This window comes from Scomber scombrus, chromosome 2 (genome assembly GCF_963691925.1).
Source record: "Scomber scombrus chromosome 2, fScoSco1.1, whole genome shotgun sequence".
In the NCBI taxonomy this organism is placed as follows: domain Eukaryota; kingdom Metazoa; phylum Chordata; class Actinopteri; order Scombriformes; family Scombridae; genus Scomber; species Scomber scombrus.
Genome location: NC_084971.1, coordinates 25,291,466 through 25,308,806, shown reverse-complemented (window position 1 = coordinate 25,308,806; position 17,341 = coordinate 25,291,466). Strand labels below are relative to the sequence as shown.

General features: G+C 38.6%; 2 protein-coding genes across 2 annotated transcripts; both read right to left on the bottom strand.

Annotated features, from left to right (window-relative positions):
* Positions 1-4,715: 4,715 nt before the first annotated feature.
* med28 (mediator complex subunit 28) lies at positions 4,716-7,174 on the bottom strand. Its single transcript, XM_062436409.1, has 4 exons — positions 7,010-7,174; positions 5,928-5,994; positions 5,723-5,835; positions 4,716-5,380 (listed from the first exon to the last, which is right to left on the bottom strand). The coding sequence occupies exons 1-4, from the start codon at positions 7,166-7,168 to the stop codon at positions 5,177-5,179; spliced, it is 543 nt and encodes a 180-aa protein (XP_062292393.1). The 5' UTR covers positions 7,169-7,174; the 3' UTR covers positions 4,716-5,176.
* A 1,616-nt stretch (positions 7,175-8,790) lies between these two features.
* Positions 8,791-13,619, bottom strand: lap3 (leucine aminopeptidase 3). Its single transcript, XM_062430018.1, has 13 exons — positions 13,411-13,619; positions 13,146-13,261; positions 12,439-12,493; positions 12,255-12,360; positions 12,006-12,165; positions 11,731-11,895; positions 10,872-11,030; positions 10,658-10,782; positions 10,382-10,470; positions 10,170-10,272; positions 9,635-9,714; positions 9,434-9,546; positions 8,791-9,309 (listed from the first exon to the last, which is right to left on the bottom strand). The coding sequence occupies exons 1-13, from the start codon at positions 13,507-13,509 to the stop codon at positions 9,123-9,125; spliced, it is 1,557 nt and encodes a 518-aa protein (XP_062286002.1). The 5' UTR covers positions 13,510-13,619; the 3' UTR covers positions 8,791-9,122.
* Positions 13,620-17,341: the final 3,722 nt, after the last annotated feature.

Below are 17,341 nucleotides of genomic sequence, written 5' to 3'. Positions count from 1 at the left end.
GCATGAAACCCAACGTGAGTCAACCATGTAGCTGCGTTTAAAAACTGTGATTTAGTCACTTCACAGCTAAAAGTGTCAATTCACCCCATTCATTAAATTACAAGAGAAGTTTCTAGCCATGTAGTTTTGGTTTTGAGATGTTCCTCAGTTTGTTTAGTGATGGGGGGATTGATTCAGGAGAGAAATGTTGCTGTTGTATGTTTCTAAATGTCATTTATCAATACTGTGAGTAACCAATTGAAATCCCATTCACCTCAGTATTAAGGTGCAGAGTAGGGTAAAATTTTAGAATATCAGAAATATTAGAAGCACCTCTCACAAAAAATAATTAAAGTACCACAAACTACAGACACCTCTGCAAGACAGTTTCAACAAAAAAAGACCACCATACTCTTATTGAGGGTAGGATTTATTGCATTAGACTGTAAAGGTATGCTCAGGCTCTGGGTGAAAAATACGGTTGAGCTTCTATTGACAACACACTCCAACCCCTCTGCAGTATAGAGCTGAACGACTTTGAGAAAATATCTCATTTAGATTTTTTGTGATATGACTAGCAATATTAGAGGGAATTATTCTCATTTTCATTAAACACATATTAAAATGGTTAAGGGTTGATTTTTGAGGGATCTTTACTAAACAAGGATGTTTTCTTAAGTCTGTAGAATATGATGTGTAGTCCAGGATGTCTCTGCAACACCACAATATTTAATTTGAAGTGGTATTTTGACACATATTACCTCCTTTAACAAATAGTGCAGTGCAACTCCTTGCAATTTGAAAACTGCAGTAGGCCATATCGCCATTTCGATAAAATGTAAATGAATTGTTCAGCCCTAGTGCAGTGTATATGCACCCAGGAGATTATACATGACAGCTTTATTATACGCACAAACACGTGCATTAGTTTGCAGTAATCAGATTAAGCATGTCTTTATTTAGGAATATGCACCATGAGAGCACAACATAAACTGATAATTAACATCTTAAGATGAGATTTTAGGGGAAGACATCAGCTAATATTGCAGGGTTGGCGATAGCTGATTTTGTACTTAAGTGGTGCAACAAATTAGTACAATTAATGTAATTTCCGAAACCAATTAACACACTGTGAACACACTTTTGGGGTCTCTGAGACAGTTGGCCGCTTTGCCCAGCTGATAAACCAGCCTTGACATGATAAAGTGCCTGCTGGGTATAAACCTGAATTTGGAAACGTCGAACATCTTAAGTTAATCAAACAAGTACACAAATATCAGTAACTAATATCTGGCCCCTCTAAAATACCTAAAACCAGGGGCTGAAAGTAACTAAGTACTCTACTTAAGTACACATTTTAGATGCTGGTACTTTTATACACCAAAAAATAACCTTTATTTTTGTCCAAGTCTCCCTCGTAAAAAAGATAATACATGTAAGGAGATTTCCTAGTTACATTTAGGTTAAATAAATACTTCACTACATTTATTTGGCAACTTTAGTTTAGAACTGCATGATTAGGTGATTCATCGATTAGTTGTCAATTGATAGCGATTGATAATCGATTCGTTGTTTGGAGTCATTTTTGAATAATTGAATTTTACCATTTTCTGGTTCCTTTAGTCTTTTATGATAATATGATAGTATCTTTGAGTTGTGGACTGTTGAATGGTACAAAACAAGATATTTGAGGACAACATCTTAGGCTTTGGGAAACAGTGATCGACATGTTTCACCATTTCTGACATTTTATAGGCCAACCAATCAATTCAATGAATAAACTAATCTACAAATGAATCGATAATGAAAATAATCGTTAGTTGCAGCTCCACTTTAGTTACCAGTTGCTCATTAAAAAAATATGATGCAATGTTTTGACAAAAAAATGTAATTTGCACATGAATACACCAGTAATAACAATGTAATCATCTAATATGTGATAAATAAAACTGCACTGAGAACTTCAATCTTACTTTAAGTAGGCCTAATATTTATTAAGTTTTTGGGTGTATAAACAGGAATATTGTGTGATAACTTATGACTTTTTTCTTACAACAATAAAGATAGAAAAAGATAAAACGCAAACAAATTAAACAATCACCAAACCAAATCCGCCATGGTCACACATGTCCATTGTTGAAAAAAGGGTGTATACAAAAGCATTATCTGGAAATTTAGATATCAGTTAAGTCTATAAGCATTTTCCACTGTGTCATAAATCATCCATTTCTCCCATTTATTAAGAAAAATATTATCTCTCACTCTAACTCTTGTTCAATAGTAGTGGGATCAATCGTATACCAATTTCTTGTTATTGCCTTCTTGTTTGTGATCAATAATATCTTGGGTAAATATCTGTCCTTATCAATAATACAATTATATATACCAATGCATACTTTTGAATACCTTTGGTATTTCATATCCCATAATGTCTTTAATGTTAATATACACATTTTCCCACAATTAGAGGATTTTTTTTTTTGCATGGTTTGCTTCTCTATTCCCTTATATTTTAACATTATAATAGAGTACTTTAACTTGTAACACACTATTTTTTGCAGCGTTGTATTGCAACTTCACTACTTTCTCCACCACTGCACAAAACACACGCATTAACAACATCAATCCAAACCAATGCATCCAACACTTACATGTAATTATGCTGCTGCTGCTGCTCCTGGCAAAAAATCACGTGGCTCTTGTTTTCTGTCACAAACACACCCACACACACACACACACATGGTATGGCAGTCAACATGGCAGTCAACACACACATCCTCCCTCGGTGTCACAAACAAAAACACCTCCGTTACCCCCCCCCCCCCCCGGCTGCTGCCTGCGGACAGGGCTCGGTATCTGTCCCCGGCCAGCGTGCAGCCACACCGGCTGGCCGCTGTCTCTGTCAATGCGGCACCATCAGTCAAGCAGCCACTGGGGGACGTCAACACACACACACACACACACACACACACACACACTGTTTTTTTGCACTTACAGCGGATGACTGTCCATGATTCCGGTGTTTTTCAGAGGCTGAAAACTTGGCCCAGCAGCATGCACCATTCCATATCCACAATGTCGTCTTTCAGTGGGTCTAAATTCAAGCGTGAATCACGGCGATCATCTGTCCAGAGGCGGCCAGACGGGCTGACGGTGGACCCATTAAAGCTGCCTGCTTCATATATAAATACACAGCCCCGCACAAACACGTTGCGATTCAACCCGGCTGTTGTACCCAGCGGACTGCCTCTCCTGTCGGCTGAAAAAACCTGCAGGGTAGCCGCTGACCGACGAGTCAAAGTGGGTTTATTTTTATTCAGCTTCTCTATCACTCTGTCTCTCCCTCTCTCTCTGTCTTTCTCCCCCCTCCTCCTCCTCCTCTTCCCTCCTGGGGTGTATATGGGTGCGAGAGGCGGAGGGACAAGGCTACCTGTTATTTTCCAATCGCTGATTAAAACGCACAAACAAGGACATGACAGCAAAGACGGTCCTCCGAGCAGCCAAGGCGTCCTGAAGAAAGCACTGTCTCCCTCTAGCTGTGGAAGACTGAGCCGGCAGCAGACAAGCGGGGGGGGGGGGGGGGGGGGGGGGTGTAGGAAGTGTAGGAAGATCCTTTACTTGAGAAATGGTACCAATGAAATAATGTAAAAAAAAAAATATTCCAGTACAGGTAAAAGCTCTGCATGAAAACCCCACTTAAGTAAAAGTACCTAAGTATCAGCATCTCCTTTAGGATTAAAGTAAAAGGATACACTGACTAGCCACTTAATTAGGAACACGGGAGTAATCTAATTAAACAGCTCTATTATATTGATTATGTTAAAAACTAATCTGTCCCCCTCATGTATGTTAATAGAGTGGACAGAATGACTGTTTTTTAGTTTATATTGACCAACATGTGGGGAAAATGATGAACTAGTGGAATAAGTATGAGTTTAAGTGCCTAGGGGCCCCTCACAATCCAGCCTCACTATCAGCAACAGTACACCAACCCCATCCACTACAACCTCAATAATAACTATAAAGTACAATTATCCCCAAACTGAGCTAGTTTGAACTACTTTATATACAGTTAGCTGGCTTAGTCAGTTAGTATTGTACTTCAGTAAATGTACTTAGTTACTTTCCAACACTCAGTTTGACATGACAGAAATAGTTATGGGATAATAAGTCCACGTTTGACTTTATGATTCAGAATTATGAGATATTAAGTCAATATTTTTGAGTTACTTGGTCAAATATTTACTTTATATTTATTATGAATATAGAGAAAGTAAAAATTATGACTCATCATTTTGACTTAACATCCAATATTTTTTTACACACTATCTCATTCATTTTATTCAGTGCAATTTTGAATAAGAAAATGCAAAAGAAATAATAAATCCATGTTTCCAAGTTGTCTCATGTCAAGACCAAAGACCTTCAGTGTGCAAAAAGCTTTGTCCTCAGAGCCCATCTGTGAAGATTTTCACCCGGCTGTAACGTCAGTGGACAGGGGACAGTCGATAGCTGTGAAGACGCAGAACAAATCTGTTCTGGTGTGAAGACGCTGAATGCATTACAGACAACAGACTGTCAGACAGCTCAGTCTTGGCTTAGAGATAACTCTGAGGACATTGTTACTGTTGTTTTCCCAGAATTCATAAAGCTCATGAGCAGTACTACCAATGACTGGTTAATTGATGAAACTGGTGTTTAAATTCTACAAAGGGAACAAATGAGCTCAGTCCAGATTCAAAAGACAAACAAAAGTTTATTTTATTTTTTACAGTAAAAAAGTTAATCAAAAGAAATATTTACACAAATCAAAATACTGAAAAAAGTTGAAATTAAACAATCTGTGTCATGATTTCTCTCAGAAAACTGTTGTCCAGTTCATGACATAGTGTTTAGGTAAAGTCACATTACACTTCCATCCTGTGAATATTCACTCCGTCACTTCAATTAAAGCCTGTGTGACTGACGAATTCGAGCGTGTGTGATCTCCAGCCGGCTGCAGCAGACTTGCAAGTCAGAGTTGAGCTGCGTTCAACTTTAACCTGGCGTATTTGCTCAGATATAGAAATATAATATCTGGAAATATTAGTTGACTACAAACCACAACACTGCTCCCACATACTGTTTCCAGTTTGTGATCCCTCTGCTTAATATTCATTTAATCACAGAAGATTAATGTGACTGTACCTTTAATGTGTTAATTTGGTTTTAAAGGGGCGGGGGGCAAACTAGCCGAGGCCTGCTCCAGAAAGGCCAGCGGTCCAGGAGGAGGTAGGTCTGTAGGTTTGCGTTGTTGAATGCTCACATCCTCCAGCACTTGTTGCCAGTGGTGCAGTTTAGTTAAGTGCTTCTGAACCAGCATTTCTTTCCTCTGTAGCTCGTTACGTAACTCTGACACATCCTGGAGTGAGAAGAGAAGGGAAAAAAACGTGTGTGAGAAGAGAGAAGGCGCATTAACAAACAGACAGAAACAAATATTGTGTCAACCCTGATGGTAACTCACTAAAGCAGGCCAAAAAAAAAGGGAAATGTTTTGGCTCTTAACAAGGAGTTTAAGATCTTCAAAGGTTTTAAGCACGACGGGAAAACATTAAATGCTTTATTTGTGTTTATATATCTATGATAAGTGCTGAGATGGATCAAAAGAGTGAAAACCTACAATAATGTATACTGCACAATTGGAAATGTGGATGGGATGCTTCAAATGATCAAGAAAAATGAGAATTCAAGTGTAATAATTCACCTCTTTCACCACCTGTTCTGGTTTCTGCACAGATAACTGAAGTCTTTTCTGTAAGAAGAAGCACTCTGTCTGTCGAGCCACGTCCAGGAACTTTTGTATGCACTGGTCCACACCTGCAACCAACAGACAGAAATATATCAATATACAGATTTACAATACAAGATAAACTAACATAGACAACAAAGAAATACCAGACTTCACTCACCAGTTCGAATCTCTTCCTGGTCGGTCCCGTTAACATAGTCTTGGCTTACCAGAGATGCAAAACATGCCTGAAGAATGAATGTAAAGAGAGAGACATTAGTGTTTTTGCCTTTTTCTGAATGAGTGGTTATCAGTCCTTCTCTTTGGGACTTGAGTAAACACCAACAACACCATAAAACCAAGATCACATATAAAATGACTTAATGGATTGCGTTAGATTACACAGTCGTTCCTAATAAAGTGCTTGCTGACTGCATGAGAGGCAAAAACTGAAGATGTGTCACTGTATGCTGCAGCATTAAGATTTCCATTAACTGCAACTATGAAGTATGATCAAAAGTAGACAAAAGTATGTATTGTGAACAAAGGTGTCTGAATACTTTGGGCCATGTTTATAATATGATTAACAATGTGTATAACAAATCTAATGGAAAATAAATGGGGTGTAACATCACAAGTTAAAGAATACAGAGGTACAACCATGTTATTAGTATATCTCTGATATATTATGATCTCAGGAACTTCTGCATATTGCACAGTATTTATTTTTATCCTATTTTGTTTTATAAATTGTTGATTCTATTTGAGTACACCTTCACCCTTATGCTGCTACTATTTTCCCACTGTACAACTGTGTCAATTTGAACTTCTCCCAAGGAGGATCAATACAGATACATCTTACCGGGTTTAGTAATGTCTGTTTACATAAAACAAGTAAGACTTTGTGAGCTGTGAGAGTCTGGATTTCAGTGTCTGGATTAAGAGAGGAGAGGCTGACTACAGAAGATGTAAAAGGAGCATGGATGAGGTATAAGGAGTTATGGGCTACACATTAAACCAAGCTGCTAATAACTTCACGTTAGCTCATTTATTTTAACATCTAGAGACAATGTATTATTAACATTACTCATTGAAACCGTTGTGATATAAGTAAAAGTGTATGAAATCAAACATTAAAAGGCTGCAACATCATCTAATAACACATGAAAAACTTCACCAGATCATAACAATGCTAACAGTTAGCACACACCGCTAACTGTTAGCACACAGGGCTAACATCCTGTAGCTCTTTAGCCTCCTAACCTCAAAGGAAGCCTCCAGTTCATCCACCAGCGTGTTGCTCCCCGGGCTCCTGGCCGCGGTACCGGGGAAACCTGGCTGACCCGGTCCACCGGGACCCCCGACGGGATGTGCAGTTGGCGGCTGCTGACCGGGAAACATCCCACCCATGGAGGAGGCCATCTTCACCTGTGTCGCTGCTACCCGATCTGCGCATGCGCATACAGCGTGATGTTTACTATAGGCAAATAGTGGTCCGTGGACCCAATGTGGACCTCCAGTAAATACACTTGCAGGGTTGGGAAGGTTACTTTGGAAATGTAATAGGTTACAGATGACTAGTTACCGTATTTGAAATGTAATAAGTAATGTAACTATTTCAATTACTTAATCAAAGTAATGTAACTCATGACATTTGATTACTTTTTGATTAATTTTCTAACGAATGTTTTCAGTGTACCCATTAAGCCCACCAAAATCTAAGTTCAGGTGTTTTTCATGGATACCGACATGATTTATAAGGGAGATCATTTCTTATAAAGCAAGCTGTATTTCTCATTTGAAAATGTATTCATTAGTTCATGTAGATTTCGGAATATTAAATAAAGATATGAAAAAACCCGAACGTCTGGCATGGGCTTAATTGGTTCTGTGACACAATTTAAGCCTACATCATGATTTATTTACAAAATATAAAAATATATAGTTGTCAAAGATTAAGAGCAATATATGTATTCAGTAACATGTTAAATATTTAAAAAATGAGAAAATACCCTCCTCTTCAGATGTAACTGCCTTTGTAATCAACATTTTCATAAATAACTGTAATTTAACACATTTTTTCTCAGTAAGTGTAATGGATTACAGTTACATTTATTTTGTTATTAAATTACGTAAAACGGTTACATGAAACAAGTTACTCCCCAACACTGAATACTTGGGCCCCTGATGAAAGCAGGGGGACGTTTAGTTCCAGGTTTACTTACCAGCATTAGTTCCTCTAGCTCCAAACTACCTGGGACTTTTGGTGGAAACAGGATCACCGTTTTAAATCCATAACTTTAGCCTGTTGGACCGCAACAGTTTCTTAAATGGGACTTAATCTATTAGAAAGTTTGTTGATGCCATTTTTTATGTAAGGCACCAACAACAGTACATTCAATCCAACATAAATTAAGCTGACCGCTGTTTATCATGTGTTGATAACCAATAAAGTACTTCTCTAATCTCTTGAAGTGCAACACAAAGCATTCATGTATGAATGTTCATAACTTTACAGCCAAATGAGTAAAATCTACCTTCAGATACAATCCTGAACAGTCAATTTATGCTTAATTTTTTGTTTTTTGTTTTAAGTATGTAGACACTTTGTGTGCCTGAGGTTGGATTTTAAACATAATTTTTCAGACAGCACTGTCATAACAGTTTGGGGGTGGGGCCCTTTCCTGATTCGGATGTGGATGAACTCAAATGGCCTGCATTGTCCAGACCTAAACCCCATCCAACATCTTTTGGATGTGGGTCAGCTCTTATTACCCAACATCCCATTAGTGGCTGACCTCATTAATGCTCTTGTAGCTGGATGAGAGCGAGTCCCTGCAGCCAGGTTACAAAATTTTGTGGTCAGCCTTCCTAGATGAGTCAAGGTTGTTTTGCGAGAATATTAAAGAGAATGTTCAAAAATCACATACGGTTGCAATTGGTGTCCACAAACTTCTGCGTTATATATTTTTTTACTTTTATCCATTAACAAATTGCACATTAAGAACAAAGCCATGAAAACAACAAAAGGTTTACACACATACTTTAAAATGTCTTAGAGATTTTATTCATTTAACATACTGTATAAATTATGCAAACTACAACAGAGCATTAGTACTTTATTTATCTGAAATCACAACAGTCTTACATTAACTTGAATTGATGCATTTGCAGTATGTAAACACTGAAGATCTTAAATTGATTAGTAAAATATTGCAAATGTATCACTGCCATAATTTTCTGTTATTCTGAGGAAACCATTCAATTGTGCGTGGATTTTGAAATGTGGCCATTACTCCTCTGTCTCTCTATCCAGAGAGATCACTGGTGAATCGTGGTAGAGAGGGAGCTCATGATGTAACAGTCTTTTTTCCAGTTAGGCATGGTGGGTCAACCCAGCTGCAAACTCCACTAGCGTACGTGTTGGCCTTCCAGACATGCCTTTCCCCAGGTAGGGAACTTCATCTTTATTACTCATCACTCCAGCAATGTCCAAATGAGCCCAATGAGGAGATGTGACAAACTCTCTCAGGAATGCAGCTGCTGTGCACGCACCGCCAGAACTAGAGGAATAATTCAAACACACCAGTTAGATGCAGGTCAATAAAAGCATGAATATACTCCTCTCCTCCTTTGATGCCTCTAGCAGGAGCTGCAGGCGTGAGTGTAGAGAGCGGAGATACGTACCGGCTGTACTTGCCGATGTTGTTGAGGTCAGCCAGCTGGCTGTCAGTCACCTGTCTGGTGTAGTGCTGGAACAGAGGCATCCGCCACACTCTGTCACCTGTCACAACACTAGCCTACACACACACACACACACACGCACAATACATCAACACAGGAGCTGAGAAACTGAGATGTGTGTGTTTCATTGTGCATACACACTACCTTGTGCAGCTGCGCCCAGAGCCAGTCAGAGTTTGTGAATACTCCAGTGGCTGCTGATCCGAGAGCGACATCCATTGCCCCTTGAGACAGAAGAAGCTACATTTTAATGTTTACTTAGTGGTATATTTTCTATATATTAATCATGCAACAAATCCTCCTGAGGCTAATTTGTTCCATACCAACAAAAAAAAGGATTCATTATTGTCTTTGAGTTCTGGTCCGGTGCACACTGATTCATTTACTGTGGTCATGTGGACTGGCAGGTTATCCATTGATTGGACAATTTTGGTGACTGTAATCAAGCACCATCAGATTTAGGGAAATCCAATTCTAGTCAGTGACAGCCTTATTTATATTCTCTGGTATCACAAAGACTCAAGAAACAATTATGAGCATAATCTTTATACTTTCATACAACATAGGCATAACAGCTGTGGGATCAATACAGTTTTCTCGCCTTTTAATGAAGAACTGCCAAATCAAATGGAGTATGACACAAAAACACTGTGAAAATAAATTATTTTTAAACTCCCACCTGTTAGCGTAGCGACGTTGACAATTGCTTTGGGGTTGAAGATGTGTCCGTAACAGAGCGCGTCAGCGAGGATCAGTCGGCCTTCTGCATCTGTATTATCAACCTGTATTTGGAGGTAAATAATAAGTTATTAAACTGAACATACAGGTACTGTACAAATAACACATCACAAACTATTAGATGTAATATTCACATTTCATGAATCTGCCTACCTGGATTGTTTTTCCATTCTTTGCTGTGACAACATCACCTGGTTTAGTGGCCTTTCCACTGGGCATGTTCTCACACAGAGGAGCCAGACCTGATTGATACAAGGAGAAGAATCAGAAAGGCTGAGAGATCTGTTTTCTCTTTAATATCACAGTATTTTCTTTTATCAGAATAATTACATCCAGTGATTTAAAGTAATTAAAACATCACTTTTGCATTTATAATGTATGATAGAAAACTTATGTTAATGTGACTGTATTTAGTGTCACTAAGCTCACCAATAATGTTGACTGGCAGTCTCAGAGATGCTGCTGTGACGATGGACGCGCACACAGTTGCGGCTCCGCCCATATCAGCTCTCATTGCATCCATAGAGGAAGACGGCTTCAGAGAAATACCGCCACTACAGACACAGAGAATAGTCTAATTGATGTCTTATTGATCACCGAAGTAAGATGACAGTAAGCCAGACTGTGTGTTAGTATCGTTTACCTGTCGAAGGTAATTCCTTTGCCGACTAAGAGCAGCGGGGCCTGCGCACTGTCAGGGGCGCCCTTATAATGGAGCTCCAGGAAGACGGGGGGCTCCTCTGAACCTTTAGACACACTGAGGAACGCTCCCATCTGCTGTTCCTCTATCCAAGCCTGGGATCTGAATTGGCAGATGATTTTTTTTTTTTTAAACAAAAACTACTCCCCTTCATCCGCCCTCCAAACCACAATAAAAGGATTTCTTGAAAGAAACAGTGATGTCATCCTAAAAGAGTACTCAACTTATAAAGCATTGCACTATAACTGTCAGACTGAAAATGGAAAAAGGATCGAAAAATAATGCAGCAGGATTTATTTCACACATACTTCTTCCTTGTCAGTTTTTCTTTAGCATCCAACCTCAAATCTTAATGTAAATTTTTTGTGATGGTGTACCTCAAAGTAGAAACAAAAATCTAGGAAGATCAGATTTGAAAGCTTTCACTCCAACAATTGCTCAAAGCCTGCAGATACTGCACAGTAAATGATCATGATTTGCAGATTCAGTATATGGAAGCCAAAAAGTATAAAACATGTCCAAATTAAAGGCCTATTAAGTTTTTCTTGGCCCATATGGTCAAAATCCAGACACATAGAATAAACCAACTTATTCTCACCTTGTCTTGATAATATATATATATATAAATATACACACATATAAACACACACACACATATATATATTATCAAGACACAGTTTAATTAAGGAGAACAAATGCTTAGATACACCTCATTAATGTCCACGTTATTTCGGCAGATAGATAACCAGAAAATGCTTTCTAAGTGGCTATTTCTTTTCTCCTCAATCAGGAAAGAACAAACCTCTTTTGGATTGTGACTCGTTCAGCATGTGGTGCTAATTTCTCCTCAATGGTGTTGGCAAAAGCAGTAGGAGTGATGTGATTGGCTGGAGCTTCCATTAGTAGACGTGCCAAGTTTTGGCCTTCTGCATACACTACTCCTTTCTTCCATCCGTCCATGTCAGCACTAAGAGCAATTACACACAGACACATATACGGTAGCATGAAGCAGAGTTTATCTGAGAGTTGAGGACCTACATATGAAATTCAGCGTGTCCAATTTTTCCATCAGTTTACCTTCCATGAAGCTGGGGTGTTACTTTGGTCTTCTTCTTGGATTTAAGTTGGTCGTACTGAAACAAACCCAAAATGGCACCTTCTGCTGCTGACTGAGCATCTCCACAGCCATCCACCTCCACGTGGTTCACCTCCAGGTCCTGAAGTAACCGGCAGCCAGCTGAACACACACAGAAAAATTCACAGTCAGGTACCAGCAAATCCTCCATGTAAGCAGCACAAAGACATACAGAGGTCACCGTGTCTCACCTGATATGGCCTGTCTGACGTTCTCCCTGCCGGTGTCCCAGTTCTCTGCTCCGCAAACGCCTGCATTGTTCTTACCCAGCCCGACCACCGCTACACACGGGAAGTCCTGGAGAAGACACAGTGAAGATTATAAAACTCTAATGTTGTCATGTCATACGTTTTCTCAATTTGCGTTCATTGTTACCTTGTGGATTCCATAAAATATTCTGCTTTTGCCTTTCTTGAGAGGTGGTCCAGAGCTGGAAAATATTAAATAAAACCAGACAAAAAGTGGACATCAATGTAAAAAATTGTCAGAAACACCACCGTTGCTTCATATCAATTACAAATGCCACGCAAAAAATAACACAGTTTATAACAATATTAGAGTAATGGCCAGGAATAAGCCAATAACAGTGATTTATTTCATGGTCAATGAAAAATATGTTTAACTAACTGGGATCATTCTTAATTTTAAATAGAGATATGTATACTTCTTTGTCAGCTTGTGTACATTTGAATCATTTATTGTGCTTGAAGATTTAGAGTTTTATTGCAACAAGAAATGTGTGTTTAATAATGACATGCAACAATATTTGTAGGAAAAAACTATTGGTGCTTTCACACAATATTTATACAAGTGCTTTTTGATATATAATCATCAGTAATGTGGATATAATGCCTAAGTGGTTAAAGAGAAATAATAGAGCAGATAGAACTGTTTGGTACCTGGAAACCAGGAAAAGACATTTAGATATTATGGTATCTATCTATCTATCTATCTATCTATCTATCTATCTATCTATCTATCTATCTATCTATCTAAATCTGAGCTAAATATATCTGTGGCTCATCAATAAAAATGATGCATCACTCTTTTCATATCAATTTATTGACATTGCAGACACTCACATGTTCAGCAGTTCAGAGAGTTTCCCAGATAGACTTTGGTCAAAACCTGCAGCAGCTTCTGTCAGAGGAAGGCTGCCCTCCTCTCCCTCCTTCTCAAACACTCCCAGCACCAGACCCTGCACACACACACACACGCACGCACACGCGCACACACAGTGAGGGTTATGATGAAGAGAGAGACTGAAACACAGAGCTGAATGGATCCATATCCCTGAAATCCAATGTGATGTAACACTGTTGTAAGTATCTGTCAGTATTTACTCACTTTTCTGTCCTTCCGGTGACTCTGTGAGGCAGAAAATGACCTGCAGTGGGATGTCCTTGCCGCCGTCAGCACGGCTCTCCTCAGAAGAAGCATCTTCATCTGACGACCATAAATAAACACGGAGCTGATCACTTCTTCACAGACTTAAAGGTCGAGTTCATGTGCAGCCAATCGAGTTGACAGAGGCGCGTCTTTAACACATCACCAACAAGCGACAGCCTTTTCCTCTTCTTCTGTGAGGTTTTACAGCTCTTGGCCTCCGTGATGTCACATTACTGCCACCTTCAGGTTTTATCCCCCCCTTCTTTCCGGTCAAAAAAGTAAATCATTTCCTCCCTTCAGCACTGTCTTCAAACTCTAATATACTTTTAACGTTGTCATCTATTCTGTGGCTCAAGTGTTATTATTAGTACTATATCAACATTTCAACTACTAACGTATATTGTATCCATAGATACACAGAGAGGAACATAACAGCCATAATTATTGAAAGTGAAGGATGCAAAAACATTTGAATGGTAGGTTTCATGATAACCATTAAAACCATCAATCAAAACTCACCCAGAACATCTGCAAAAATGTGTATACCAACTTTACAAAAAAAGTAATTTTGAAATATTTCCATTTTGTTACATTTCCCACATCACAGTGTTTTGGCGCCACCTGTCGGTACAGGTGTGTTAATAATACCAATACCAATACCCACATGTAAATCAGAAATGTAAATCAGTCTACAAAAAATGTAATAAAAAACCCAAAGAGGTAGACATATTCTAGATCGGTGTGTCTTCAACAACAATGTTGGCATGTCATGACATGATTCATGCCTTTTTTCCAAAAAAAAATTTAATTAACATTTATATTATATAGGTCTTTTTTTAATAAAAAATATTTCATGTGCAGGTGGTCGAGTGGTTAGAGCACATGCCATATACGCTGCTAAATAAAGGCGTCCATGCCAACAAAATCTTAAAAAAATAAAATAATAATATTTCATGTTATTGACCAAAATTGTAGTTTGTAAATTGAGTAGTTTAAATACAAAAAATGACCCAAAAAGTAGTTGAAATACTTGACGCAGCACAACATATGAATGTAGTTTAACTACCAGCAAGTTACAGCTAATTGTAGTTAAGCTATGTAGTTCAACTACATGTAGTTTAAGTCTAACCAACACTGCCTCTCCTCTGCTCTTCCTACTCCTACTCTATCAGACTCGGTCATTTTAGTGGGCCATAATGCAGGATCGCTGATATTAAATGTCTGATCAGTCTCTGATCCATCCTGCTCAGACTCTCTGCGGGGGGCAGCGGGCCCCTCCCGCTCCACTGTGACTCTCTTCTCTCTCACCGGTAGCTTGACTCTGCCCCTCCGTTGCGGGTCAGCTCTCCCGCGTCACTCTCTCGGTCACCTGACTGCAGCTGGATCTCTCTCCTCTGTGACGGAGCTACCAAACTCAACTGTTTCTGTCAAAGATAACGTGTTGTGTGTCAGGCTTTTATACAAGCTAATGGACGTTAACTTTAGAGCTGGCCAGTTAGGTTACGTTACAAGGTTGCCGGTAAACGTTGGCTGCGCTGTTTCTTACCTTGCTCTACGTTGACTTTACTAGTTCCAGCTTCACCGTCACCACCTTTTTTTAAATATTTGTTTAGAAAATCTCTAAGGCCTCTATTTTCTTTTTCTTCTCTTATTCTTTTCTTTACTTTTCTGAGCACCGGACTTGGGCTGACCGGACATTTTTAGCGTACTGAACTTCAAATGACAACATCAAATTTTGATCAGTGGCCAAACCATTTTTGTGTTGGGGGTGGGGGGGTTCTTGACCACTATTTCAAGAGCGATTAGAAAGAAAACAATTAAAAGCTTTTATGTAACTCAAATATTACAATTTTTTTCCACAAATAGGCCTATTTTGAAAAAAATATTCCATCATTTAATGTGGGCCCAGTTCTGGGGCCCCCCCTATCCTGGGCCCGGGACAACAGACCCGTTTGTCCCCCCCTATCGGCGGGCGTGGTCTGTATACCACAAAGTTAGTTAGTTTGAGATACACATTTTAATTTTTTGAAGGTGATAGGATACTGTAGAGAGAATATAAAAGAGCAAAGTTTGGGGGCCATGGAAGGTCATGAAATCCACAAGAAACAAAGAAAACATGTACTGTATATATTTATTTGTCGTCTTATATTTACAATAAATATGGGTTAGTGAGAAGTTTGCTAGCATCCAGTGCCAATTTTCTTGAATAGAGGAATCATCTTTAAGACAGAAAAGAGATCTCATCCCTTTGAAGTCCTGCAACCATTTAAACACAGGAGAGTGTACTGTGTCTAATCTACTGCATATAATTAAAAAAAAACCTTTAATAAACCAAACTAAGGACCAAAAATATATAAATATTAATATTGACCTTTGTATCAAGTACTTTATGTCCAATTTTCTAAACTAAAATGCATCATTATTTGGACTTTCCCCAATTAGGCATAATTATACAATCAATGACTGGACAGTAGCAACAAGACATTATTACTGCAACAAACTGACTTCAAATCCCTCAGAAAGGGACTTGAAGTTCACCCTCAAACAAAGAATGTATTTAGATTGTATTGTGAGAACTGTAAAGTGACAAATCTGTCACTACTCCATACATGCAATGAAAACAATAATCATGTATTTACACATTGTAGCTAAACACAGAATATACAGTATATACAGCAGAAGGTCGAGAGGTAAAAGTGGAGTTTATGATGCAGAACACTTGAGTGTGTCGAGTCTGTCTTAAAACAACAGTCAGGTGCCAAAATGAATATTGAAACAAGTGTTTTTCTTGCCATAATCATTCCTCCTGTTTATACTGACCATTAAAAGATCCCTTCATAATGCATTTTTAATGTAAGTGATAAGGGGTAAAATCCACAAGCCTCCATCTGTGCAAATAAGTGAAATAGATATCTTTTCATCATTACAGTCTTTTTAGTGACCTCTGTTACACTGTCCGAGGAAACACAAAGAGGGAATTTGATGGTAAAACTCACTTGATCTGACAAACTCAGACTGCAGTAGCCCAATATAAGCTTCAGATCAACTTTTAAATTCATTTTTGCACAATATAACTGTGTGGACACACTGTGGATTTTGGCCCCCAACACTTGCATTGAAAGCCCATTTAAAAGGGGTCTTTGAATTGACCAGTATGCCAAGGAGGAATCATTACAGCGAGGAAATCCTCTTTCAGTGTTCAAATGGACGCCTGACTGTTCTTTTGAGACAGACTTGGAAAACTGTGAACCTATCCTTTAACTCCTCAGGAGCAGAAAATATCAACTAGCACAGAAATAAAAGGCAAATACTGAGCCTGAAGATGTGTCACGAGTGTCTCTGCCTCCTCTGTGAGTGATCCTTCTGTGATCACAACCAGTAATTGTGTCTGACATTACAAATGAGCAGTGACCTGATATTTGCAGTGGTGTGACACAAATTATGGTCATGATTTGAGGTTGGCTGTAGAGAGTCAGGATGACTCTGTCATGTCTTCTTGTCATCATTTGAGAGGGAAATATAAAGAAAGAAACTATCTTCTTTTGAAAATCTGTGTATTGCCTGCCCAAACAGAAAATCATCACTGTTCATTGACTCAAAAGGATAAAACAAACATTCTGTTTGTGTTTCTATAAATCCAAAATCCATCAAAGTTAATGTAATACTTTTAAATCATTTTGAAAAGATGCTTCAGACACAAAGCAGCTTTCCAGTCAACTACAGACACCTACAGATAACTTTCACTGGCATTCATCATCATAATTTATCCACGCAGAAAAATGTTTTGTCTTGTGTGAGTTTATATAAAAACCGGGGCTGTAATTAACCCTAAAAGTCATGTGGACCACAAAGCAAACAGGCACTGGTACAGTGTTGCTTTCGGTCTGTT